Genomic DNA, 27,960 nt, shown 5'->3' with positions numbered 1-27,960 from the left:
CCTGAGGCTGCTGTCGAGGGGAGGTGAGGCTAGTGGGGTCCCACTAGGGCTAGCACTCACAAAATGCATGTTTTCAAGAAACTTTTGGCATTTTTTAAATGTTTTTAGAGTGCATATAGAGGAATCTGCCCCGTCCTTTTCCGCAGGACCATGGCTCTGAAGTCACAACCTCCTGATTCCCCAACAGTGCTTTAATTCATGGTCTGTGTTCATACCACTCATAAATCCTCCCCGGCTACCTGTACACAAAGCTGGCATTGATTTCAATCATGCTGTGACTCCAGCCCTGGCTTGGGGGAATTCCCTGCCAACTCTCAGCTCGGCAGGACCCCCCTTTCTTCTCCAAGACCACCACGCAGCAGCAGGACTTTTCATGTGGTGAGGAATGAGACTCGTGCTTCGAGTCATGTCTCTGACAAATAAGCCTTTCCCTGCTTCCACCCCCCCCCTTTCCAATTTCTCTTCCTGTTATTTTTCATCTCTCCTCAAGTTTGGCTCTGGAAAGCAAGGTCAGGTTAGGCTGTGAGAGCATTGGTCCCACTCCTGAAGGCATTAGTGGTGCCTGGGGCAAGGCTTTGCTCAAGGCCCATGTGGGGAGGGGGATGGGACAAAGGGGAATTGCTTCAGACTGAGAGAGGGTAGGTTTAGATTAGATGTTAGGAAAAGATTCTTCCCTGTGAGGGTGGTGAAGCACTGGAACAGGTTGCCCAGAGAAGCTGTGGTTGCCCCATCCCTAGAAGTGTTCAAGGCCAGGTTGGATAATGCTTTTAGCAACCCGGTCTAGTGGAAGATGTCCCTGCCTGTGGCAGAAGGACTGGAACTAGATGATTTTAAGGTTGCTCTATGGTTTTTTTCCAGGCAGCTCTTTGGGAATGATCTGTAGGAGGGGTGTTATGTCTTGTTATGTGGGATTAGGGTCAACTAATGAGTATTGCTTAGGGTGCCAATGGCTTCCTGCCCACCCAAGCCCCATAGACAGCCACCTCTGAATACCAGCACCCAGGCTCTGTGCAGCAGCCATCTCTGCTTGAAGGAAAACATCAAGCACTCCTGCAGAAAGAGATGAAATAATATTTGATCAGTTATGGAGGGGAAAAAGGAAGTCCTGGGGCTCTTAGTTATCTTCTTGCCAAGCTAACCAGCCTTGCTTTTCCTGGGAGACATGCTCTGTAAAAACATGGGCTCAATGTTTGGACAGATCCTTTCAGTGTGTTCTCCAGGGCAGAAATATCCAGTGATAGGAAAAGTCTTGTTTGCCCTAATTTAGCTGGTCTGTCCTTAGGACTTGGAGAAACAGCTCACCATGGAAAGGGTGCTTCACCAGGAAATATGTGTGGGATTCAGCAAGGATGATTGTTTTTGCTGGACTCTGCTATCCAGAGATGAAGGAAACATTTGGTTCCTCTGGGAAAATGTCTGTTTTAATCACTCTGGCTTCTCTGTGGGGAAGAGCCTGGTGCAGGCTGGGCTGCTGCATAAAGGTGGGTGTCACCCATGGGGAGACCTAAGAAGAGGTGGGGTAAGAATTACTGCTGGGCATGGTGGGGCTCAGTTTTGCTTACTCCAGGTGTGAGAAGACACCTGAGAACGTGGGGGGGGGGGGGGGGGGGGGGGTTGGAACTAGGTGACCTTTAAGGTCCCTTCTTAAACCATTCTAACATTCTATAAGCTGCCATATATATGCACATCATGTGGACACATATGTGCTGTAGGGGCACCCATGAAGAGGCAAGTGCCATTCTTTCTCTCACAAAGCAAACCAAAGCTGATCATTCCCATTCTGAACCCATCCCGAACCTGCCACAGCGTGGGCATTTGTTGTTCAGGGAACCACGGGTCAGGTCAGGGACTGCTGGGCAGGCTCAGCCCTGCCCAGGTGAGGCTCTCCCCGCCCCGGGGGCAGACCCAGGTTTGCCTAGGTGTGTTTAGGGCTTGCCCCGCCTCACCCGGCGTGGCTGCAGGACGGGCAGCAGAGCGGGGAGCAGCTGTGGGAGACTCCGGCTGGAGGCAGGGCAGGGAACATGCTGGAGCAGCAAGGGATGGACGTGGTAACTACTGGGGCTCCCCTTTCTACCCTCACTGCAGCAATGGGTTCTGTCTCCTCTGCACCTGGCCTGGGTGAAAGATTTGCTGCTTGGTTTTCTGCTGCTGCTTCGTAGCTTGGGGCTGTTCTCTCCATGGAATGCCGGGAGCAGTTCATTCCGGGAGTGAGGTGCACACTCTCATCGCTGCTCCTGCTCCGGGCGGAGACCACACAGACACTGCTTTTCTGCCCCAAAGCAGGGGCTGAGGGGCTCCCAGTGCAGCTTTCATTGCCCTTCACTCTGAGATGAGCTGCAGTTGTGCCTCTTAATTTAATAAAAAGTAGAGTTGGATTTTTTTTTTTTTCCTGGGAGAAGCCGGCTGGTTAATGAGTCGATGGTATCTGCAGCCTGCTCTCGTCAGCATGCCCGGGGTGCCTGGGCTTGACTCCAGCAGTCCCACGGCAGGGCAGAGGGCAGTGCTGATTAAACATTTACCCACCGGAGCTCCCTTGCTAATCAAGATAAAGAATTGAGTAAACCAGAAGAATTCCAGGAGGGGAACAGGCTCTTGGTTTCTCTTGGCTATCCTGTGTGCCGCGTCCTTAATGGGGTTTCTCTTCCTATGTCGATTTGTTTTAGAAAAGTGGCTTCAGAAAACTAAGGACAATTAATTCTATTTAGTTACTTAATGGAGAATAGCTCTGGGGTGACCTTATTACACCCTTCCAGTACCTGAAGGGGCTACAAGGGAGCTGGAGAGAAACTTTTGTCAAGGACCTGTAGCAACAGGTCAAGGAGGAATGGCTTCAAACTGACAGAGGGCAGGGTAAGATTAGATATTAGAGAGAAGTTATTGTCTGTGACTGTGGTGATGCCATGGCACAGGTTGCCCAGAGAAGCTGTGGATGCTCTATCCCTAGAAGTGTTCAAGACCAGGTTGGATAGGGCTTGGAGCAACCTGGTCTAGTAGAAGGTGTCCCTGCCCATGGCAGGAGATTGGAACAAGCTGATCTCTAAGATCCCTTCCAATCCAAACCGTTCTGTGATTCTGTAATTCAGATTCCTTTTGGTTAGACTTTGGCGTCAGCACAAACCTCCTGCTGCTGCTCCTTCTAAAAGGTACCCTTATCATAGGCTTAAACTGAGCTTTATTTTGCTTCCTAGACTGATCTTAATGTTAGAAGAGCATTTTATTTTTAGGCAGAAAATATGGGAAGTTTAGCTGCCCCCTGACTCCCTAATGCTCCTGTCCCCTGACTCCTTAATGCTTTCCGGCCAGTGGAAGTTTGTTTCCTTTTTACTCTCTCCCCCTCTCATCTTGCGTGGGCTTTTGCCAAATGTAGTATTATTCACAGTCAATTATTTGGCCAGATGTAGCTGAAATACACATTGTAAGCAGTTGGCAGCCCTTTAAATTTATTAGTGTATTCTCCTCACTTTCAACTGATCTGATTTTCAGGGGACCTGAGCCCTCCCTGCGCTGATGGGACACCAGGACTGGGATTTCACGTGTCCTGCCTGTGACCTACTCAGCACTATGTTTAAGCTGAGCATCTCCCTGGGCCAGGTTAAGGTGTGTGGGTTGAAGTGGAGAGTTGCTTAGATGGGTTTGTGGTTTGAAACAGTCCCAGCTCTGATGGAAAATCATCCCTGCAGAGACCAGGAGAACTCATTGCACCTTGGAGGGTCTGGCTAAGCTCAACCCTGTGCAAGGAAACAGCATTTGCAGGAGCTTTCTGGGGAGGGATGGATTGTCCAGCTGGATGTGGGTGTGCAGGAGGTGGCCATGGTGTACAGTTTAACCCTATCCTGTGAATATCCCAACAGGCTGCGGTCTGGTGAAACTATATTCCAGTGAGGGGCACTGAGAGTACATTAAGCACAGATAATCTTCCACTTAATTAGGCCAATCACTTGAAGCTGTCATTTCAAGGCAAGAGGAACAAAAACTTGAGGGAGGAAAAGGGAAGCTTGTATCCATCCCTCTTTAATTAAACTTAGTGCCAAGCTCATGACTGTCACAGACAGTGCCTGACCAAAAACCCCATGTCTCATGAGTCCACCTTGCCTAGGGCACATTGAGACATGTAGGTACTTTTTCTTTCCTCTTCTCTTTGTCTCTGAGGGCGCTGATGAGGAACTGTGTGCTACAGTAAAGAAAATCAGTGCGGGGAGGTAAGCAGCATTGAACTCTTCAACTGTTGCTACAGCACGTGCAAAAGCTTGGTGCAATTGCATTTAGGGCACCTAGCTGCTTTATTTCCTGTCTGGCATCGCTGGAGGGATCAGGTACATGTGGGACTATTTTTTTTCCAAAATCTGATTCATCCTCCGTATGCTTCTGAAGGCTCCCATTCCCATCGGCTCACCTCTAGATTAGCCTGTCTGGGCAGCTCACACAGCATCAAGATGCTGACCACTAATATGAAATATAATTGGAGCAATTCAAACCTCTCCCCCAAGGGTTGGTTCTTTACATCATGCACTACCCTGTGAAAGTAATAAAGTCAGTGAAAGGGGTTATTCAAGAGAAATTGTCAGTGTTTAATAAATCGTGCAATTAAATGCAATAAAACCTCAGTATGCTATTCATCTGTTCTGTCTTAACACTTAAGGCTGGGGCTTTTTTCAGAATAACGAAGTTCTGTCCTAGATAATTTTTTCCAATTTCCTCATTAGAAAGGTTCTCGTGAAGCCTTACAGTTCTCTGCACTGAACTAAGCTGCCAGAGCAGTGCACCTAATGTAATCATGGCATATAAAAAGTTATAGAGCAGTTCAAGGACTTAAGTAGCTCATAAATTTTTCTTCATATTTTCTCCCTAGTTCAGTTCAGGGCTGAATTTAAGCCACAACACTGCAGGCAAAAATTATGGTCCTCTTTCTCCGGCATGGGATGGTGAGACACCAGGGAATGAAGGCCTGAAGCAAAATGTTCTTCAAGTGTTCTTTTGAACGGCACTGTCACTGATTAGCTCTCTTCAAAACCATATATTACCTGGGGTCTGGTGTGGAAGAGGAATTGAGTATTGTAGCGAGTATTCATCACCTACACTGAGAGATGCTTCTGCTGTCATTGTGTACTACTGGTTGGGTGGTATGTCCTCTGCTTCCTGGATGGGAATAAAGGCAAGGGGAGAAGCATCCAAAGAGCCTTGGGGACCTGAGTTGAACTAGCACTGGGGAGGAAGAACATTTTGTCCCAGGGGTCATTTGGAGCCTGCCAAGGAGGATGTTTGGTGCTTCTCTTTCCATGGTGGAGTTTTCTAAAGAAGGTAGTGGATGGAATGGGGATCTCTGGAGAAGCAATGGCCTCTCCCATTTTGTGTTTGTGTACTAAAAATAAAGTGGAGCTTTCCTACTCAGCAGGTGCATAAACAGTATAGCAGCACCTCTACCAGGAAGCTAAACATTAAATTTAGTGGTTGACAGGTCCTCCTGAGGGAAATTCTCCATCACTGGGTGACACTGGGGAGAAGCAGGCATCTCTCCTGGTCCTGCTGGCTCTGGTTGTGTTTCTCTGCTCTACTCCTGTGTTTTCCTCCTGTCTCAGTTCTTTTGCCTTAATAAGAAGTGATTTGTGAGCCTCTGGAGGATCCATTGAAAGAGCTAATTCTCCTCTACTGCTTTTAAATTTTTGCCAGGATTGGCACATCCTTGGTGACCAGGGTGGAGTCTGCAGCCTATTTCTGTCTGAAACCATCATGATTGTATAAATTGCCTGTTGCCAGCTCTGTAAGCAGATATTTTGTGTTCTCCTCTTTCCTCTCACCCAGGAAGGTGTGACTGATTTCAAAGCCCTCCGAGCAAAATTTCAAAATGACTCTGACTTGGCTAACAAGCTAGCACAGCCACTCAAGAAGCCTTCCACTGAGATCACGTCCAAGCTGGGCTCTGGAGGAAATGCTGTGTCCAGCCCTCCACCCCTGAGTAAGAGAGGTGTGAAAATAATAAAACCTGCCCATACTGCCTCCCAACCCTCTGTGCTCACCCAACACAGTCCCTTAGCATGGCCTCGAGCCAAGTTGGGTTACGTGGAGCCAATGGGGGACAACAAAGAGCACGAGGGCAACATCTCAGGGAAAGGGCTGAGTTCTCCCCAGAACAGTTCAGAAAAACCTCTGTTGTCATGTAGCACTGATCAGCAAGGATCAGGCCAAACAGCTCCAGTGGATCCTCAGCTCCCAGATTCTTTCCACCATATCCTACAGATCTGGGAAGAGACTTTGTGCTGCAATGAGAAAGCAAGTGCAATACTCCCAATGCAACAGGCAGCAAACTTAGACATGCACCCTTGTCCGGAGCAGAGGGTGACACGTGCTCCCGTTGCATGGGACAGTGACAGGATGCGATCCTCTGGAAACAAGGCTGTGCTGGACTGGCGTGCCAAGAAGAAGGATGCTCTGCATGGCAGTGGGACAGCTCTTCCCCAGGCTCCCAGAGGACACAGGAGCTCTGATGGGGCAGGTGCTGAGGGGGCGGTGGCAACTGCATTCTGCCAGGCAGGTTATCGTCCACCAAGAGAGAAACCTCAGCACCAGAAAGGTACAGTAAGGTATATTCTTAACACTGAGCATATATAGAGAGAGACTATTTACAAAGGCATATAGCAACAGGACAAGGGGGAATGACTTCAAACTGAAAAAGAGTAGGTTTAGATTAAATACTAGGAAGAAATTCTTCCCTGTGATGGTGGTGAGGCACTGGCACAGGTGACACAGAAGCTGTGGCTGCCCCATCCCTGGAAGTGTCCAAGGCCAGGTTGGATGGAGCTCTGAGCAACCTGGTCTAGTGGAAGGTGTCCCTGCCCGTGGCAGGGGGTTGGAATGAGATGATCTTTAAGGTCCCTTCTGACCCAGGCCATTATATGCATATGTGTTCTGGAAGTACAGAGTAGAGCAGCTGGAGAGAAAAGCTGTTAAAAGTCAGGACCTTTAAACAAGGGGCCAAACTGGTCCATTGGAATGTTTTTTTTCTTTCTCTGGAGGTTCTGGAGATAAGAAATGGGTCCCAAACTGCTGCTGAGTATGGTAAGGGGAGGGTCTCCATCTCTACCAATTTTTTTAAAACTCACTTAAGGAAATTGTCCACATTATGAGAATAGGATGAAGACTGAGGATAGGGGAGTATCTTCAATTTCGGTCTGCTTTGGCCTTTTGCAGTCACAAGGTAAATGTGACTGGACCCTGCTCTTCAGTTTCACACAGACACAGAAAGGCTTGGCTCATCTGCAAAGACAGTTTAATTCTAATTAAAATCACTTAAAGCTGAATTCCCCCCTCTGCACTCTCCCAGCTGCGCAAAAGGTCATATTTAAGCTCAGAGAACATATTTCTTAGAGAAACTGGTGCTAGGAAACTCAAATGCTGCAAAGGTGCCCTTGCTAATGTCACACTGGGTGACAGGGCACTGAAAAGCTTAAGTCTTTGTTTACCCTGGAAAGCCACCTTGCTTGGACTGAATGCTGAAAACAGCCACGCCACTAAATCCTGGTGGATTAAGCTGTTATCAGTACAGAAAACTGGGCTAGTGTTTTATAATCCAGAGGAAGGGAGCTGTCGAGAGCTGAGACCCCAACATGGTTCACTTTGTAAAAATCTGTAAAAATGGACATTTCCATTTACTTTGCCATTCTGGTAACATGGTAAGAGACCTGCTGTGTAATGAGGATGCTGAAATTGGGAAGAAACAAAGTTGGTTAGAAATGTGAGTACAACAACTAATGATTCTATGTGGATTTTTGCTTAAATGAGGGCTAATTGGTGCCTGTCCTTGTGCTTCTCTGGAGCAGAATTGGAGCCTCCCTTCTGCCAGCCCAGAGCAGGAAAATGGTCTTACAGCCCCAGAAACAAGTGGCCAAGAATTAAACCTCTCCCTTCAGCTGAATCCCTGGGTCCTGCCCCTGGGAAGCCTCCAAGACCCCCAAAGTTTGACCTCAGTACTTTCCGAAGCATCCTGCCTTTGGTCCACAGAGGAAATGAAACAAGTAAGAGATCTCTGGTCTTTCTCTCCAGACTTGTTCTGTAGAAAATGAATAATAATTTGCAGTTTATTGACATCTATTAGGCCATGATTCGAAGCCCACAGAAAAAAGACATTGTTACTTGTTTGTAACTTCTTCCTCGAACATTAACAATAGCCCAGCAGTTCAGTGGGACTGATTTTTGCTCTTAATCTGGAAAAGGGATCTGGTTTTCCAGGCTGGATGCCATCCCACATGCAGAAACCCGCTTCCCTCCCAAGTGCAGCGTGTTGTGAGTGGTTTACAGCTGGCTGTAAAGCAGCAGCAGCTGCCTACGAGCTGAGCTGATCTTTATCACTCCTCTTCAATGGGAAATGCCTTGACTCTGGAGCACAACTGTGGGAAGGCACAATAAAATTGTTAGAAAATAGTCTGCTAATCCCCCCCACTTCTGTTTTAAATACAACAGAGGGCAATGTTGCAAAGTGTTCCAACATCAAGAAATGCAAAAGTTCAGTTTCCCATAATAAAACCCTATTGATGTTGTATAATAGAATATTTTGGACCACTTATTAAGCTGCTAAGTGGTGTTTCTTTATAGATACAGGCTTAATTATACCCAGATTTTTAGACACAACTTTTGCTGAATTCCAAGGGAGCTCCTTTCATAAGAAGGGCTCTGCTAAAGTCTCTTTGGCTTTAATGTGCCAGCAATTATTGGTGTGCCCTGGCTGTGATAAGAATAAGAGGGAAAGAGAGTTTTTCACTGAAACTCTTTTCTAACCTATTTGCCATTTCTAAATATATGAATTTGATGGAGGAACCTAGTTGCATTTATGTGTCATCATCTCCATGCCCTCTCCATATTGCTCTGATATCGATCTCTAGAAAGCTTGGGGTTGTTGCCTGGAAACATGAAATAATGACATTAACACAGCCACATCCCCAGTTTCTGCTGGCAATCTTATTTCACGCCTGCCTTTGTGTGCAGCGTGCTGCCTGAGGAAGGGCAGTCCCTGTCACACCTCCTGTGGCTGCAGCTGGTGTTCTGTGGGAGAGCAGGATTGCCTTCAAATACTAATCCTCTGTGTGTTTGTGTGCAGCTGCTGGTGAAGAGGATTACTTGAGCCCCAAAAGGTGAGCCTGTGGGGAGGCAATGTGTGGCTTGTAGGTGACAGGAGCATCCCCATCCCATGATCTGAAGCATCCCAGTTCAGTCTGGAGAGAATGTCTGACTCCCAGAGGCAGCAACTTGCTCCAGGGATTGTTCAAGTGTTCAAGACCAGGTTGGATGGGGCCCTGAGCAACCTGGTCTAGTGGAAGGTGTTCCTGCTTATGGGGGGTAGAATTGGAACTAGATACTCTTTAGATCTTTAACTAGATCTTCCAATCCAAACCATTCTGTGATTCTGTGTTTCTGTGGTTATAGAAACACAGAATAACAGAACCTACATGGGAAACTCAAAGCTGGCTGGGATGACCTTCTCCTAAAGAAAAAAGCTTCCTCCCTATTTTTTTCCCTGGGCTGTTAAAGCCACATGGAGAACCATATCTATGTGTCTTTAGGTCTGGTTTAGCTAGTGGAAAGGAAAACACTACCAGTGCTTTGGTTGCAAAGTCATCAACTCCCACATGTTTTTTGCTTCCTGTTTTCCATGTACTCAAGTTCGGTGTTTTTAGAAAAGAGATGCTTTTGAGAACTGTTGCTGAAACAAAGCCCTGGTGTAACCAGCAGGTGTTTGGATTTTCTTTGCCAGCAGTGAAGGAGTTTGCTCTCCTGCATGATTTATGGTCCTATGTTTGTGCAGTCAGCACAACCAGGGTACAGGAGTCACTGCCCTCCCTCACCATGCCCAGCTCTTCAGTTGTCTCCAGATACTGAAGTGAGATTTTTATTGAGTGGTGGTCCAAATCACTGGAGTTTGTCTGAAATGGCTCAAAAATCTTACAGACATAACTTCTGTGTGCATGGGGATCCTGACTTTTTCTGATATGTCTGTGACTTGTCCCGAGTTGTTGTGTAGTGGTCCTGGTTTTGTGCAACAAAAACAGGAAAAGTGGAGGAAAATATTCATATACATGTTTTGTCTTGGCTGTGAAAAAGGGAAATGGAACAGCTGAACCAGAGCAAAGGGAGGGGAATTCTTAAAATGCTTTCTGTGTCCAAACAACTCCTGCAGCTATCAACACAGCAAGTTGTTCTTGACATCATGAGGTGTTCCTGCCAGCATTGGCTGGTGTTAGCTTTTAACCTGTACTTGTCAGAAGAGAACTGGTCGAATAGGAACCAGCTCCACAGCTGTCATGCCCCACAAGGAAGCTGTTCTAGTAATGCATTGCAGCAAAATTAGCGTTCTTGCTCCAACACTTGTGATATGGTCTTTACAATAGGTCACTTGTTAAATATTAACCATATGATAACTGGGGAAATGAATTAAATAACTCCAGCATGAAAGCAAAATCACAGCGGTTTGGGGATGGAAATTCCCCTCATTGAAGCCTCACCTGGAATGAAGTCTGGTCTCTTAGACACCCTGACGTAGTAACTTGGGCTGACTAATCTTGACCTCTTACTGCTTATTTGGGGATAAACACTCTGCCTTCACTGATGCTATTCAGGGGTCTTTCAGCCCAGCTGTATTTCAAGTCTGGCGTGGCACTGTGGTTTATATAAAGGGCTGTCTGATGTCCAGCCAACCTCCCAAACCAGGATGTGGTTTATTCCAGAGATTGGGCTGGGGAAGTGAACGGTCAGGGGTTTTCCTGGTCTCCTCTTCATCAGATGATGGCACTGGGGACAAAATACCTGCTTGCAGTATTGATGCAATATGTATGTGTGTGTGTCCCATTCAGTGGGACCTACATGTCCCAAACATGCTGTGGAACCAGAAAGATGGCAGGCACTGTCCCCGGGCTGCAGGGGAGAGCAGGGGGCTGAGGCAGCCTTTGGTATCAGCACAACCTTCTGCTTGACTTTAGGTGTTGTTTCTTACTCCAATTTCACTACTGTTAAAGTGCACCTTGAGTGCCTTGTTCCTCAGGTTCTGGTTTACACTTAGTCCTTACTCTGAGTTGTGACAGTTGGGTGATTCCAGGACAGCTTGACGTTCCCTGAGGTTTTTTATGTAGTCTTTCAGTTAAAAGAAGGAAGTTCTTGCTAGAATTCTTCCTTGTGCTCTTTTCTTACCATACCCTGTTGCCCAGGTGCGTTACAAGCTGTATCTTGTGCATTTGCTGCTTCCTGAGACATTCCTGAGATGCCAAAAACTCTGCCACTGTAGGTAGAGGGGAAGACTTGGGGATTTATGTGGGTAGTTCAGGAATGCTTGGCTTTCTCTCTGCAGCTATTCCCAAATGACACTGATGTGAATTTCTGGAGGAAGAAAGGAAGAAAGGAGAATGAGGGGGTGGTGGGAACTGGACTGGGAAACCAAATACTTGAGGCTTTGTGGTGCTGGAGCCGTGATGCCTTGTCTCCTCCTGTGGCTGACACGTGCCACTTGCTGTGTTGGCATGGAGTGATTGGCTTGATAAACTCAGAAGCAGGACCTTTAGACATACCCTCTGATATCTCTGCTTTCCCCTTTGTGTTTCCTTCCATGTGAAGCAGCGTGCCGAACAGTGCAACTAAGTTGTTACCTATTTCAAAGTACCTGAGTAGGCTTAAAAAAATACTGTGTTCCAATTTCCTTGGATTTTTTTGTTCTGTTTCTACTTGAGGGATTGCTGTAGGCAGAAGACTACAATCCTAGTATGACGTCTCCTGATGTGCTTTGAGCCCTATAAATGCAGCCTGTCCTCCCAGAGGAAAAGCAGTGGGAGTGTGGAGCTGGGGGTAAGGTTCAGCTGAGCCCTACATCTGGCACAGGGCTCTCCTCTCCCTCCAAGGAATTCCTGATTTCACTTTGCTTTTTTGTAGGCTCAGTATCAAAGCACTTGAATTCCTTGTCCTTAAGAGGAATATTTTTTTTCATGCTTCTAAAAGGGACAGAAAAAAAAATTTCTCTTTTTCATCTTCTCAGTGCTCAACTTGAAGAGCAGAATAATTATGAAGAAACCCCAATGTACCTGAATCAGTCTGGGGACACCACAACCTTGTGTGTCATTGAAGGTACTTTGCAAGGTAAGACTGTTAGGTGAATCACATGCTATCTGGGATAAGGCATTTAAAAAGGAAATAACAGAGTTTCTTCAAGTTGAGAAAAGCAGCTGCACATTGTTCCAGGTGACCAAAGATAACTCTCTGTACTGTCACTCTGTGCACTGACAGTGTGTGAGGACTCTGGGGCCCAGACAAGACAGAAGTTAGTATTTTGGTGGTGAAATAATGCTTATAGTAAAACAACAGTGGGGAAAATCATGATATACTACACATGTAGAAGAGAAGGAAAAGAAGATAGTGAGGCAAACCTCAGCATCTTCTTGGGAACAGAAGGGCACAGGGTACAGAACTTTTCCATCTCCATCAATGTCTTTTCCCAGTATAATTTTCTCCATCAAAGGGGCCACTGCTCTGCTTTTACATTTTTCAAGTTTGCCTCTTTTTGGGAGGTTAATTTCTGCCATGCACGTTGTTTTTCTCTCCTCTTGGAACAGGAGCCAGTTTCCTTGGGGGATCCTGCCACAGCCCTCTTGGGCTTTCATATGAAAACTGTGGCCAGTCAAGCTTGGTGCTGCAGTTCTCTGCGTGCAAGCAAATGCTTAATAGCAAATAGGACCCTGGGTAGTAGGACATGGTGAATGTTCCATGGTGCATGTGTGCCTGGATGCTGAGCATCCCAACTGAAGTTGAGTTTTGCAACTAAAAGTGCAGTGACTTTAATGCAGACTAAAAAGTAATATATGTTCGTATTTTCCAGTACCTAAGGCAGAGCCTCAGGAGCACAAGGTAAGTGTTATCACAGCCAGTTTTGATCTCACAGTCTTGACTGCACCATACTTTCCTGTCTTGAAAATTTTCAATATCTGTATTTCTTACATGCCAAGAGTTTCTTTGTGTGTTGTCTGTGAAGACTCTCAAAAAATAAATAAGAAATTGCAGAGGGGACACAAAGACTAATGAGATTCCCAAACATACTAGTGGGAAGAGTCAGTTTCTTTCAATTCCACTGCATATATGTAAGGAAGTGGTAACACCATCTGGATGTTGGTGGTAGACCAAGTAAGTGTCACACACTAATAGTAAGATCATGAATTCTTGGAGGGAAAACCCACTGAATTATTCTGGAAGTTCCTGCCAAAGACGAGCTGGTGCTGGTAGTCCCTCTGTGCAGGTGTAAAAGCAAAATTGAGCCTGCTTGCTTGGCATGTCTGAAGGCTTAGAATTTTGGCTTAGAAGCAAGGGCAAGTGTTGTGGGCACAACACTACACGTTTTCATCCCCTGCTGCGGGGATATCTTTGCTGCAAACTACAACTTTTCATTTTACCTTGGCTGCAAAGGGGTGGCAGTGCACCTTGGCAGTGGTGATATCCTGCAGGGAAGGCAGGATTGTGCATTGCACAGGGCAGGAGTTGCTGCAGCTATTCCTAGAGCAGACTGGCTTGGCTGCATGGACGAGCTCACAGCGGGTAGCTGGGCCGAGAGAACACATCACCTCTTGCCAGGAGATGACCATGTGCTGGGTATCAGTTCTGGCCCTGCTAAAAGAGAGAAAACTTTGGAAAGTGTCAAACTCCACTGTCAAATCCTGACTTGCAAAGCAATCAAATTGCCTGGAAAACAGCACAGGTTTCCAAATGCACTTATCTGTGTGTGATTTGCAGGGAAGTTCTCTGGCTTGGCTTTGGTCTCATTTTATGGTAGGTTGGGAAATCTTTATTTAAGTAAAAAAACTTGCTCCTCTTCTGTAAGCTCTCCAGTCTGTAATAGATTTCATGCTGACCAGTAGCTTCACTGGCCCCATCCCTTGCACTGTTATATTATCCCCATATAGTTTGTCAATATGTGTGTCCCCTGTCCTGCAAAGTAGAGGAAATATCTTTGACTGATGACTATTCCAAATGTAAAATGCTTCTGGGCTTTCTAAAGAAATATTTCTTTAAATACTAGATGACAGTTGAGGCCTTGTATAAAAGCTTGACTGCTGAGAAAAGCACAGTGGCTGAAGGCTTTCCTCTTCTTTATTCTAGAAACAGAAGATTTTTCCCTTTGCCAAATACAGGTAATTTCCTTTCCATTCTCTCAATCTTCTTCTAGCCCCACAACTAACTCAGGTTAGGAATGGGATATTGTAACAATCAGTAAATAGAAAGAAATTTCATATATTTCATGACCAGGACAGCATGGACAATGATGCTTTTCTGTGGCAGCATTCATGGTTTCTAAGCATATCTGGAGGGGAGATTTTCTTTTCTCCTCTGGGACACAAGAAGATACATAGTCTTTTCCTACTGTAACCTGAAGTCTTTCAGCATAAGCAGGAGAGTTATGAGGCTCTCAATCTGGGATGCCTGGTTCCAGGTCTAAGGCTGTGTGGGTAAGGCAAGGTCTACACTGAATTTCACTCTGAATGTCATGCTTCAAACTCCTTGCAGTGTATAATTATTGTCACTGTCTGGAGGCTGGATTTTGTTGTTTGTTTGTTTGGGTTTTTTTTAATGGGGATTTTAGAGTCATGAGATAAAAGGGAGTCACTACAGTGGGAAAATTTGATGCTGGGGGAAAAAAAAAGGTATCAAGTTCTGCATACTGTTGCTGTATCTTCTTCCCTAAATCTATGGTAAGAGGTACATCTTGTGAACCAGGTGCCACCACCAGCAAATGGATCTAACTTGTCCATTCCTGCTATGAGGAAACAATCTCATTAGTTTATTTCCCTTCCAAGAATGATTGCTATTATCCCTGACTATCTGCTGATTTAGATTTGGATTTGCCCTTTTAGTACTGGTGGTCTTTTGGGCACCTACCTCATTCAGGGGGAAAATGAGCTGTTTACCTGGGCACTGTCATAAACCAATGTGTTTACGACTTTGCTAAAGTGTCTGTGTTCTGAGATCTTTCTCATTTCTGAAAATTTCAGTCCTGGAAGAGCTACAATAGAGGATGAAAAAGAGGGGAAACCAAGTCATGAAAGACAGAAACTGGAAGTGAAGAAAATTTTCAAGGTATTGTAATCCTTGAGATTAATTTTAATAGTTATTATAGGGTTTCTTCTCCTTCTGTCCTCCCTGTCTTCAGGTAACAGTTAAAACTTGAGCCCTTAATCCCTTTTTAATCCCTTCTCTTTTGGCTCTTCATCCCTCAGCTGCTACTGCCTAAAAGTCAGGTAGTGGTGCCAGGCAGCACCTGTGTCTACCACAAATCCCTGATGGAAAAGGGCATGAAACTGTTTTAAGTCCACAAAAACTTATATTCTTATATATATGTGAATTATATTAACTTATATTAGAAAACTGTTTCTAAAGGCTATATGGACTAAACCAAATGTTTGATCTCAGACAGGCAGAAGTGAATACATGTCTCCCAGTAGTCAAACCAAGGAAGATGGCAGAGATGGGATGAAGGTCCTGCAAGGGAAGCAGGATGTGACCAGTACCCTGCCTGCAAAGTACCCTGCCCTACAAGGGCTGGCAAAAGACAGAGCTGAGCTCTGTGAGTATCTCATTGCGCCGTTGAGTGTTTCCTCAATCCTCAGTCCCATCTGTTGCCCAAATGTGTCTTCCATGTGGGAAATAATAATGTTAAATTTGGATGCAACTCTTGAACCAATTTAGTTAAACCAGGGCAAAAGGTTGCACGAGCGTTTGTGTTCTGGTCTGAATCATTTATTTTGGCTTTGCAAATAGCTTCCTAAGTTGGTTAACCATCTGCGTAACTCAAACCAAGGTGTTTGTTTTTCTAGCAGATTGCCCTTATCCAAGAGAGCTGAAATCCACTCCTCTGCTTCTCACAATTTATTGAGTCTCAGAAAAGGGTTTGGCTAAGGCTTGTGGTAGAAACGACGTGAGCAGGATGAGAGCCTGAAGGTTTCCTCTGTCCCTTAGTAGGATGGATGATGATTCCTTGCTCTATCTTCTTGTGGTACCAGGTTGACTTTCACCTCCTTCTGTCACGATACCCTGAGACAGTGACTGGAGCTGGTGGTATGCGCCTTAGCTGCACAGTTAAACCCAATCCCGTCTCCTCTGTAAACACTATTTTGCAGCTGCAGGTACAAATGTTCATGGGCTCTATTCTGCAAAACCTTACTCCTGCCTCTGCAAGCCATTAGTGTGATATGGCAGCATTTTAAAGATGAAAGAGAGCAAAGTAACTCTGTTGGGCTCTGTGGACAGGCCAGGAGTGTGAAGGAGAAAGTGTAAATTGGCTGTGACTGTGGTTATTTTTATTGGTGTGGTTCTCAGGTATTATTTTTTTTTAATTTTAAATCACCTCATAATAATTTTCTGTTTCGGTTGGCGTCTGTTTTTGTAAGAAATCTTACTGGCTTGTTTCACCTTTGAACAGCTGGAGGTGATTTCAGTTGGGATTTTTTTTTCAAAGTACTCATGGTGAGCCTCCTGCTATTGCTTCAACAGAGAGGTTGATTAGGAGAATTGTTAGGTCCCTCTCCTGCCTCCTTTTCTTCTTCATGGGGTTTGAAAGTTTTGCAGAAGTCGTGGTCCATAATTAGACAATATTGAGGTGGTGTGCATTTCCAGTGAGATCTACTGCATGAATCATAGAATGGTTTGCATTGGAAGGCACCTTAAGGATCATCTCATTCCAACTTCCTGCCATGGGCAGGGACACCTTCCACTAGACCAAGTTGCTCCAAGCCCCTTCCAACCTGGCCTTGAACACTTCCCGTGTTCATTTTGAAACACTATCTGCTTTTATTTGTCTGGCTGCATTTCTACATTATTTCAGCTCTCTTAAATCAATTTTAAGGATTTAATATTGCCACTTAACAGAGTTCTCCAGTAATAATCTTCTTCTAACCTCATGAGGTGCAACTCTGATGCTTGATTCCATCCCTCAGTGAAATACATCTCTAGGATACTCATCCTCCTTGGCTTCTTTCTGGGATGTTGATTTACAGGTGTATACCTATGGACAGGTACATTGTTTGGATCCATTCCAAAAAAACCCTTCAATCATTTCTCCAAACATCCATGAATAGTCTCTTGGGATGCTTTCTGGTGAGAAGGATTTGAGAATATCAATGGATATTTTAATTTTTGTAAAATCTGTAACATTTTATGACTTTAAAATGTTTTAAAGGTAAATGTTTTAAAACTCAGAAGCTTTTAACTTTTGCTTCTCAAAGTGACTCAGAGCAGAGCCTTTCCTTGCCTCCTGGAACAGAAAATACAAGTTGTGTTACCCTCAACAGTTCATGTCCTGAGAGAAGTTCCTCAGAAAAGCTCCTAAAGCAAAAGTCCTTTCTTATTTCCAGTGCACAGCATGGATGTTGGTGCTCAAAAGCCAGGGATAGAAAGAACAGCTTTGAACCAAAACACTTGGCAGCCTCTGCAGGCACCAGAGGATATATACGATGATATTGCAGAATTGCAAGATGGACTGTGAGTATGGACCTGGGCTCTTCACAGTGCCTGTGTCTATGAAATGTCATTTAAAAACTCTGCTGCTATAAATCCCCATGTCATACTTCTGTCTTCTAGCAGCTACGGGTCAAATGCCTCAAGTTCCTTCACTTCAGACAGCTGTAAGTGCAGCATGTGGGGAAGCTCAAACAGGAGCTGCTTTTAATTCGGGCTGGTCCCTGGGAGAAGATGAGATTAACTTTCAACATCTATAGTGTCTCATTCTGGCCTGGTTGCTCTAAATTCCCTTTAACACTGGAGGGGGGGAGTAATATACATGTCTAGCATGGAATTCGTTTGAGCTGACCTTGAAGCCTCTGTAAGAGTAAAACATAAAAAGTCTGGGTGCAATTTGTGCAGCAAACCTCACCTCACCTCATTGCTACTGAGCGTGGTTTGTGATAATGGCATCCCTTGGTTTAAAGTTTCAGGAAACAGCTACGAGGAAACATATGAAGATGTTGAGATTGGAGGTGATAATCCAGCAAAACCAGAGTAAGTTGCAATTTCTTAGCCTGTATTTTGAAATACTGGCCATACATCCTTGATCTCACACACCAGGTACTGGCTGGAAGCCTTTTTTTTCTTAATGCAACTGCAGAAAAGTTGTTGTATGGATGGGTTTCTTCCCCCTCTTCCTCCTTATTTCCCCTTTGGCTGATACTCCGGGAGTAAAAAGTAGTTATCAAACTTAAATCCCTAAGCAATGAGGGCTTTCTTTTTTCTTATAGCACTCCCCATCCGTTGGAAGTACTACCCTTACAGACCTCTCCTTGAATCAAACACACAGGACAGTTTCTCTTGCCTTCTTTTGGTTAAAAGTGTTGCTCAGCTGTAGCTGAGAAACGGCACATTTTTGTGTGTGTCAAAAGAGGGAATGCTCAAGGGACAAATTGTCCCCATAAAACAGGACAATTTGAGATCACAGGAGGTTGGAAAGCTGAAAAGAGCCTGACATGCTGTAACTAACTTGCAACCTTCTCTTTTTTATATGACTTCTCAAGATATCTGCTTCCATGGGGTGTGTTATAAAACCAATGAGTTTTGCAGCCTCGGGTTTATATGTTGCTTGAGCTTCCCAAATGGATTAAGAGGTGAAACATGAAGTTAGTTGTGTTTTGTGTGGTTCCCTACCCTCACGCAGTAAAAAGTTTCCTTTGTAAGAAATAGAGACAGCCTTTGGGAAAGGCATATGGGCTGGGGATGTGGCACACTATTGCTTGGACTGCATCTGGTGGCTCTCTTCTAAGGAGCAGAGTGGGAGGAATAATAAGGTGTTGCTGTACATCTGCTTTTCCCTTACGGATGTGAGGCTCACACTGGCTTGCATCTGGATTCAAGTCTAGCTAAAGTGTAGATGTCAGAAAGGGGGAAAACGGGAAAACTGTAACCCTGGAGGTGACAGGGTGGTTAATTAAAGGAGGTGTCATTTCTCTGCAAATTGTCCATGGGAGTTGTGTGATGGAGGTACACAAGCTTCTCTGACCAGAGGGTAACATCTTCCCAGGCTGACTACCCATGTCCCCCACCAGCTGGGAAGTGCATCCATGCTTCTCCTTCACCATTCTGCACATGGGTGCAGAACAGTAGCAGAAATTAAACTATTGCTAACTCACAGAGGAGCACTGCATCTTCCTGGGCTTGCAAAGGAATTTCAAGACCATTTGGGACCAAATTCATGGGGTTCAGAGGTCAGGGTCTTAATCCCCAAACCAGCCTTTATGTAATCCTACTATTGATCCCACATGCAGGATTTTGTGTGCTGATACACATAAAATAATTTTAATAGTATTTGTGCATGGGTGATGTCCCCCATAGGAAGATCTTGGTTGCTTCCAGATACCTTATTAGAAAATTGCTGTGTAGCTTTGCAACCCCCTGTAAGCTTCAGAGAGGAGAGTGTGTCATGGAACATCCTTCTCAAGAGCATACATGACAGAAATGTGTGAGGGAGAGTGGCACAGACAGATGCCCCTGGTGTCTCCTTTAATTGTCCCTGCATGGTTCTGGGTAATGCTTCCTTTTTGTCACAATTTTTACTCCAAATAAACCTGGATCACCCTGTAGTTGTTGGGTCAGAGGAGAAGAACTTCAATTAACGCAGAAAAGTTTAAACCTAAGTAAAGACTTGAGCTTGGACTTTATAATTAAGCACCTTTTGCTGTGCTGGTGCCTATTCCAGTGAATCCATTATTTACATGAAGCTATTAAAACTTAAAGCTTACTGCTGAGCTGAGATCCAAATTCTGCTGACCTTCCTTTCCCTGCTTCAAGATCTCTGGGGCTACAAGTATTGCAGCTCTCACATACTTCAGCACCTAGTGCCTCTTTTAATTTAAATTCTGTTTCCCTTTTGGACAGAACAGAAAAACAGAAGAGATTTGGAAACCTGTTTAAGATAGAAAAGTTGAAGCTGAATAATTTCAGGCTCAAGGAAAACCTAAGGTAAGGAAATGTTGGTGGTCCTACCCCTTCCCCCTTCAAACCTGAGCATTCTTCTTTGCAGTAATTTGAAAGTAGGAGGTCTAAGAGTAAGAAATGCAGCTTTATTGCTTGTGCCAAAACTGCTTCTATCAACTCATTAAGAGCTGCTATGGCAGATGTGGCCAATGGTCCATCTGTGCAGCTTCTCTGAGATCTCTGGCATCAGGAATCTACAGGAGCTAGTCCTACAGCAGCCTCCAGGTTTTCATAGGCTTTCTGCTGCCTTTGGTACCTTTCTGATACCTCAACATGACACAGGTACACAAGGGAATGTAGAAATGTGATTTCTGCTACTTCAGCCTTGGGCTGGGATTAGGTACAGCCTTGCTGATGTGGCTTCTAAGGGTTGAGGGTTTTTATTCCAAGTCCCATTTAGAGCCAAGCTGGCAACAGCATCTGCTGAAGTTTACTATTGAGATGTTAGTCTAACAGGGTAGAGGATATTGTATAACTTCTTAGAGTGCCCTTTCAGATACTCTAATATTCAACCCTGGATAAGATTCCAGGGAAATTGCCTTTTCCTCGAGTGTGCAGTAGCTGCCTGCAGAACCCATCCTCCACTGCTGCCAGCGAGGGCCTCACCCTGTGCAGAGTGCCTGAAATGCTACTCTTTCTTATTTCTTTGCAAATTCCAGGTTAAACCTTTCCTCTTTTATGTTAGGGTATTTTATTTTACTTACAAACCTTTTCACACTAGATACTCTGTCATGTCAGTGGCTCCTTTGAGCACTAAATATCATTATAGGGAAGGACCCATCAGGTTGTGTGCCATCCTCCTGTCTCAAAGAACCCTTAAAGTTTCTGAAAGCACCTTAGATATCTACAAACATTGTAACACTTAAATTCCTGGGCAACCCATGATATTGGCAGACTTATAGAAAGGAATTATTACTGACTGCAATTACGAACTGTCAACCCTCTTGCTGCTGGGAAGCGATGTAGGGGTGGGCAGCAGAGCTTGGACTGTATTTTGGATGCAATGTAGACCTTTCCTGCTTGATGAACACATGGCTCTTGATGTTGTCAGAGGATGGAAATGCTTATTTAGCAAGGGATGTAATTTTGGCAAATGCTGTTGATATCACATAGCTCATGCAACTAGACCTGTCTCCATCAGCAGCAAGCACTGACAGCTTTTGGGGGCTCTTGGCTTTTTGGGTCATGCTGAAGTGCAGACTTGTTTCTAAAAGTCTTTTTCTATCAACAGATTGGTTTCCATTTCGGTACCAAATTTAGGTAAGCAACATACATGTATCTGACTCTTGGGGATTTACTTTTGTGTGTATGAAGAATGTGTATTGTACAGTAATCTTGATGCATTGTGCCTTTTTGAAAATCATGTAATATGGCAGCATTAGTTCTGAAGACTTGATAGAGATTTGTACCTCACTTGAGGGTGGTGTTTTTGCTCATTTTTGGGTGGTTTTTCTTTGAAGAGGAGCATTTCTCCTGCAGATCTGAATATATTAAGGAAGATAATGCGTGAAGCAGTCCATGCTGAACCACTGCTTTCAGGCTGCTGGTGGTTAAGAGATGACATCCCTCCAGCAGCTCTCTGTAAAACTACTTATTTCTGCCTGGTGGAGTCACAAGTTCATGCTTTGCATAAATGAGGGTGGACACAACACCTGTCCTCACTAATCAAGCCTGGAGGAGTTGCTGGAGTGAACTTACCCATTACCACAGGATGGGAACCCTGCCTGAGCTGGCTACTGCTGTTCCTGCTCTGTCTGTGGAGCTGGATGGCCAAACCCATCCAGAAAATTGCCCACACACACAGCTAACAAACCCAAGCATCGTTCCTTGCACTGGGGCTTTGCCAGATGTTTGGAGACCCGAGGATCTTGCCTTTGCACTGCCTTGGTCCCTTTGGGTTGAGCAACTAGCAGCAGCCCCAATTTTCCCCTGAAATACATCATTTGGAATACCAGGCTCAGAATGACATCTTCTAATAGTTTTCTTTCCTGCATTTTGATTGACAGCTTCTGTATCCCAGGAGGACCAGGTGTATGACGATATCGAGGTGGGGCAGAGAGAGCCCAGGTGAGGAGGGTGCCCTCTCCTGGCGCTGGCCTCAGGCCAAGGAGATGTTCCTCTGGGCACAAACCCATGCCCCAAGGAGCCTGTGGTACTGCAAACCACTGAGGGTCACGAGCTGGTTGGGACTCAGTCCTCTGGAGACAGTCCAGGTGCCCTCTCCATGTGTGTTTAATTTGGCAAGTAGCATCCTGAAAAATGTTTCTTCAACGTTACCTAGTTAGTGCCAGAGACGTGGAAAGGAAAGAGCTGCTCCCTGAAACACATGAAAATTCAGATAGCCTTCCTAAGGAAGGAAAACTCCAGCTCCCAGACCCGATTATCAGCCTTGTCCTGGCAGGCTCCTTGTCAGAAAAATTACTTTTAATAGGAACAGCATGTCTTGGTGTCTTGCTGCCAGATGATTGTGGCGGCCGTGCATGCTGGTATAAATCACAGCAAGTGTTTGCATTTCAGTGGTGGGTGTGGGGGAAGAGAGGAAAAAATCACTACTCTCTAGGTACATGGGTTTGGGAAGAGGACATAGTCTGCTGGAAAAAAATTGAATTCCCATGTGTCTCTTCCTCTCAGAGAGAAGGATGACAAGTACAAAATCCGGATGCCAAAACTTCAAGTGGTGAAAGACAAAAGGAAAAGCATCATCGATGTGGAAAGGTCTTGATTTCCATTCTGTATTCCCACGTTGTCTAACTTTGTACATGTGTCTCCTGAGTGATTTCAGGAGTGGGATGTCCCTGATTGCACAGACGTTTTATGTTGACTGCTTTGAACCTGGCTTTTAGGAAACTTTGCAGAAAATGTCTCAAGGGTAAAACAAACTCTTCGATCTGAGCTGTATGCAAACAGGGCGTATCCTGAGGTCTTATCCTGAAGTTCTGTCATGGCTTCCCACTTAGCTGAGGCAAAAAGTCATTACTTGCTGTTTATTTGGCTCCTTTTTGCTATTTTAGAAGGTTTATATTAGATATTAAGAAGAAATTCTTCCCTGTGAGGGTGGTGAGGTGCTGGCACAGGTCGCCCAGAGAAGTTGTGAATGACCCATCCCTAGAAGTGTTCAAAGCCATATTGGAGGGAGCTCTGAGCAACCTGATCTAGTGGAAGGTGTCCCTGCCCATGGCAGAGGGGTTGGAACAAGATGACCTTTAAGGCAGCAACTCAAACCATTCTATGATTTTGGCAAGAGCTCTGTGTTTGGAAGCCCTGTACACAATGTAGTAATTGCCTGTAGTTTCCCCTTGCCCTTATTTTAAAGTATTGATTTCTTAGATCTTCTCTTTCTGGTTGGGCTGATTGCATTGCCTCTTGCTGTACCCTTTGTGCATAAAAGCAAAGACTTTTTTTTGTTTTGTTATTGGTGCTGGAAAAATTCATATGGAAGTAGGAGATTGCCTTTGAGCTTAGAAAAATGTGCATCGCAGTGAGCTTTTTTATGACCCAGTACATGGGACTTCAAAGAAATGCAAATCAAAGATCCATTTTCCAGGTTCTTACCACAGAGCTCCTGCATGGGGTTGCTCAGACACTGCTGGTTGTGTTGTGCACAGTCATAGGTATAACTTTACAGATCATCAGGAAGTTGATGCAATTTCATCCCTTCCTTAGACATCACAGGTCTTCCAGGCTGAGTCTGCCAAGGAGGAATCTCCTGACAGCCTAGAAGTTCCTAATTTCAGCTCTTGTTTCTCTTGTCTTAATTTTAAGTGCATCAAAGTGAGCCAAAGGTGAATATTACAAATGGGTGGGGGGGTTTTGTTTGGTGTTTTTTTCCCTGTCTTAAGTTTTAAAATTAATGCTATAACTAGAATTTCATGTACCAGAAAGAGTGGCATCTCCATACTCAGGGAATGCCCCAGAAGGAATGGCCATTGCTCTCTTTAAGTGGGGCATAAGAAATTGTTTTCCACTTTACAGTGCCATATAAATGTCTGCTTGGGTGACTTTCTCCTCCATGTGCTAAAAAACCCAAGAGAAATCTGGAGAGCTGTGTCAAGCCCCACTTCCATAAATGACTCAGGATGAGAGTTATCTGGGGACCCTTTCCCTTTATGTTTGAGTATAAATAAAACCAGAAGGAGACAAACTGCTGGGGGAAAAGTGAATTGTTGACTTCTATAAAAACATGACTGATTTGAAACACTCAATAGAGAGTTCATTTGTTCCCATGCTGCTTACAGAAAAAAAAAAGTTATTACAAAAGGGCCCAAGTTATGCTCACTAACATATTTGAATTGTATATTCATTCTTTTATGAAAAATAGGGATATGAATGGTGTGCTTTCCTATTCCAAGGGTTCATTGCAGACAAGGCTGGAGTTAGGCTTTGAGCTGCAATTCCAAATGTGCCAGGGATTATTTAAAAGTAGCTCACGAGTGCGTGTGTGTGTGTCTCTTGATGCAGAAATATCTTCAAATTCAAGAAGAGCAGTGAAGAAAAAAGCAGGAAGAGAGAAAAAGAAGAGAAGTTCTTTAGAGAAACATTTGTGGTACGTGTCTTTCTAGAGAACTGGTTGTGTCAGAGGAGGAAAACAGCTATGTGGCTTGTTTAAAAGATGCACAGGGAAACGTTGTTGGTCCTCAGCTATTCTGCCAGAGATGCCTAACTGACCTGTTCCTTCTCCCCTAAACTGGGATCTTCATCAGGGAGGTTACTGGGTTTTTTCTCCCTCTTCATCCCTAACCAAAGCCTCACAACCCATCCTGAAATCTCTTCATCCCTCCCCACTGCCCTTACAGACATCGCACATAAGTGTGGAATAACTTGTTTTATTTCTTTCCTGTAGTATGATAAGGAGATCAGTGTCATCAACACAGCCATTGCTGAGTGCTCAGTCCCCAGTGAGAGGAGAGTGGATCTCCCTGTCACAGCTGGAGAACAGCTGGATGTCATTGATGTCACGGAGGGCCACGCAGTGATCTGCCGAAATTCAGAGGGCAGATGTAAGTCTGCAGAAAGTCTCTGGCACAGGAAGGGGGGACACTGCAAACCAGTTTGGAGGGGCAAATCAGCCTCCCAAGCCACAGTATGTTCTTTGTGCTTAGGCACTGAGACTTCATTTGCTCAGGAATTTACTAATTTACTTCCTTTTTCCCCCCCTTCTCTCAGATGGGTACGTTCTAGTGGAGCACTTGAACTTCAGGTAAACTCACATTTTATTTATTGTGATGCATATTTTCTTCTCTTTTCTGTGTAGAGATATCTAAGATCTGGAGAAATGTACTTAAAACTTCTGAAGGTAGGGGAAGTTAATATAAACAGCCAGTATTAAATATTAAATATTAAATAATTATTTCCAGTTTTAGTCTGCCGTTACACAAGTTTCCAGTCCAACTGCAGCTAAAAAAAGGCCCGTCCAGTCATGACTTCTATAAATTGGAGATTCCTGACTTGCCTTCAGATATGCCATATTAATTCACATCTGCTGCAAACATGGGCCACTCAGTGTGCATTGCTTTGCCAAAACACACCCTCAAATTCCCTGCTGCAGTGTTTCCTTGCATGCTCATGCATAATTGATACAAATGAACCTTGCTGGAAAATGTTCTTTTTTTTTTTTTTTTTTTTGAGGCAGACAGTACTAACTTCCCTGAAAGCTGCTCTTCCCTGGATCATTCCTGAAAGTCTTCATTGTGCTTCCTGCATCCAGGAGAGCCCACGTTGGTCAACTGTGGAGTGATGATGCCCATGTAAATAAAGCTGAATTATTTTTTCTACTGTTAAATGTGCAAGAGATGTTTCCTTTTTTTTTTTTTCCCTGACATTTAGAGCATGTCTGCATCGATTATTAGTTATTTTCAGTATTTCTCACTTTTTGGAGTACCTTGTTGGTCAGTTCTGAAATAGCCATTTCATTTCTGCATTTGCATGAAGAAAAATTGTGCACATTAAGTTGCTCCAACTTGTTACTGTCTGTTTTAGGTGGTAGAATTACAGAACTCCCCAAAAGATTTTAAAAAGCAAACCATATAATTTTGAACCGTTTTTGGTCTTAAAACTATTGGGAGAAGGAGGATGTATCACCACTCCTGCTGTGTTAAATATATCAAATAGTGGAAAAGTTGACTCATTTCTTTCCAAAAAAACATGAAAAAAGAGTAAATAAAGCATTCAGTCAAAATTTACTTTATTTTTGTAAGCTAACTTAGGCATCCCAGATATGTAAAGGTTGACTCCTGGCTCCCACTAACTCACAGGCAGTTATCCAACAGTTGCCCCTGTGTTTGGGCTGTTCTCCACTGTGGGCCTGGAGGATGATTGCTTATTTTAAGAAAAACGCTTCTAAATGTAGGAAGAGAAATATAAATTTATAATGGCTTCTCCTTAGTGTATCCAGTGCACATATTTTCCAGAATATTCTGTGAAATTTTCTGTGAAAAGTAAAAAAAATGGGGATAGGATTTTTACATGGCTTGGGAAGAAGAAAAACCCTTAAATCTGATTGTAGTGTACAGCTTTTGCCCCTCCCTGGCTCATTTTAAGAGCCTGTATCAGCTTGCTCATAAATATCCTAAAAATGTAGAAGTTTTAATTAGAAATTATTAAAAGTTCCAGGCTTAAGAAAACACAGCAAAATAAAAGTGCTGTTTGCCACAGGGCCATTTCAAAGCTGGCAAAGGAGACATCAGTAAGAAAACAGAGCAAATATTTAACATTTACTTTTAAGTCTATACAGGCATTCTTATTTATTTTACCATGTGGTTATTATTAAGTGCGTTGGCCTGCATCCATCCTTGAAATAAAAAAAAAATAAATAAAACAATCCCCTGTAAGCATGCGCAGCTTTGCAGGCTTGCCAGTCCAAATATTTAGACTTCTCTAGTGGTGATGGAGGGTTGGGGGAGCTGAAGTGCGTGTTTGGCTTTGGCACAGGCTAGGACGTGCTCTGTGTCCTTCACCTACAGCCTTTGAGGGGAATCGGCCTGATGGAAGTTGTGGAGATGGTTTAGCTTGGGGGCTTTTTTCCATGGCAGTGTTGAGGATTAATACCATGAAGAAAACATCCCCTTCCTTGTCCTCCTCCCCAGCCAGTGCTAACTCACAGCTCATGAAGTCCATTAAGCACCGTCTCTGTGAGTACTACGAGCAAATCTTGTATTAGCCACACGTGTGAGCTCTTTTTGTGCTTCATAAGGAAGTTATTTAACAAGTTTTTCTCATTTTAAATTAAGGCTTTAAAAAAAAAAAATCTCCCCATATATCCTGTGATAGACGTGATTGGGCCCTGATCCCGGTGCAATGACGCACAGTCCTTGTGGGGTTGAGCCCCAAATCCCCGTGAAACACAAACTTCTGCACCAGCATTTGGCAGCTGATTTAATGCAAAGGTGCCTGGCAATACACTTAGAAATATATTTCCCCATGGGTAAATTCCAGTGCATGTACAGAAGAAGAGAGCTTTCTATGGGATGACTCCAGACAATACAAAAATTCTTTAGATAGAGCAACTTAGATATCCTCAATTAAACTACAGGTTGGCTAAATTTAGGTTAAGATAGTGGTCAGGAAATTAAACGTGTCCTTTTCCTTTTTTTTCCTTTACAGCCCTTGCTGGTACATCCTAACCACATAAAACGTTAGAATAATTCTCACGTGAGTTTTAAACCCTGTTCCTCTGTGTTTCTTCTCAAAAACGAAATCATCATGATAACAGCTGTTGATTTGCTGAGTCTGAGGGAGAACTGAAATTTTTTAGAGGGCAATTTGTATCACAGAAATTGTGTAAAAAGGAGAGCGTGGATAAGAACAAAACTGGGGCATTCACTGCAGCTGTGTGCTTTCACTGGATTTATATCCAGCTGCATCACAGGCATATAGGAAATAAGACCCTACTTTCCCCCCCCCCCCCAACACCTTTCCTGTAGTGAAAGGTCATTTTTGCACACTATCTTTAAAATTATACTCTCCCTGCTTTGGTGTAAGGAGTCAAGATCT

At 44.2% G+C, this 27,960-nt stretch overlaps 1 protein-coding gene across 9 annotated transcripts; it reads left to right on the top strand.

The window, feature by feature from the left end:
• The first annotated feature begins 1,937 nt into the window (after positions 1-1,937).
• On the top strand, positions 1,938-27,750 carry FYB2 (FYN binding protein 2). 9 transcript variants are annotated; one of them, XM_051801021.1, is made up of 22 exons: positions 1,938-2,048; positions 3,484-3,597; positions 5,800-6,568; positions 7,815-8,009; positions 9,089-9,122; positions 12,008-12,108; positions 12,845-12,873; positions 14,116-14,147; positions 15,006-15,090; positions 15,424-15,577; positions 17,364-17,490; positions 17,590-17,633; positions 17,937-18,006; positions 19,873-19,956; positions 21,203-21,231; positions 21,978-22,038; positions 22,603-22,686; positions 24,430-24,514; positions 24,812-24,968; positions 25,135-25,168; positions 25,597-25,715; positions 27,571-27,750. In XM_051801021.1, exons 2-21 carry the CDS (start codon positions 3,508-3,510, stop codon positions 25,703-25,705), a joined length of 2,373 nt encoding a protein of 790 aa, XP_051656981.1. In that variant the 5' UTR covers positions 1,938-2,048; positions 3,484-3,507; the 3' UTR covers positions 25,706-25,715; positions 27,571-27,750. The 9 variants fall into 9 exon arrangements, with proteins under 9 accessions (XP_051656981.1, XP_051656987.1, XP_051657002.1 ...); XM_051801027.1 differs by lacking the exon at positions 27,571-27,750 and having other exon boundaries at positions 17,593-17,633; positions 25,597-25,750; XM_051801042.1 differs by lacking the exon at positions 27,571-27,750 and having other exon boundaries at positions 25,601-25,750.
• The last annotated feature ends 210 nt before the right edge of the window (positions 27,751-27,960 follow it).

The sequence above is a fragment of the Manacus candei genome, unplaced genomic scaffold (genome assembly GCF_025592945.1).
Source record: "Manacus candei isolate 608988 ecotype Guabito, Panama unplaced genomic scaffold, ASM2559294v1 h1tg000005l, whole genome shotgun sequence".
NCBI classification, from domain to species: Eukaryota; Metazoa; Chordata; class Aves; order Passeriformes; family Pipridae; genus Manacus; species Manacus candei.
This window is presented reverse-complemented; position numbering and strand designations above follow the sequence as displayed.

Bases quoted from the DNA above. Each gene is read 5' to 3' on its own strand.
- FYB2 (XM_051801021.1), top strand. From the start codon at position 3,508: ATGGGACACCAGGACTGGGATTTCACGTGTCCTGCCTGTGACCTACTC. The intron at 15,091-15,423 runs GTATTGTAATCC...GTTTGATCTCAG, and splicing joins AAGTGAAGAAAATTTTCAAG to ACAGGCAGAAGTGAATACAT. The intron at 22,039-22,602 runs GTGAGGAGGGTG...TCTTCCTCTCAG, and splicing joins GTGGGGCAGAGAGAGCCCAG to AGAGAAGGATGACAAGTACA.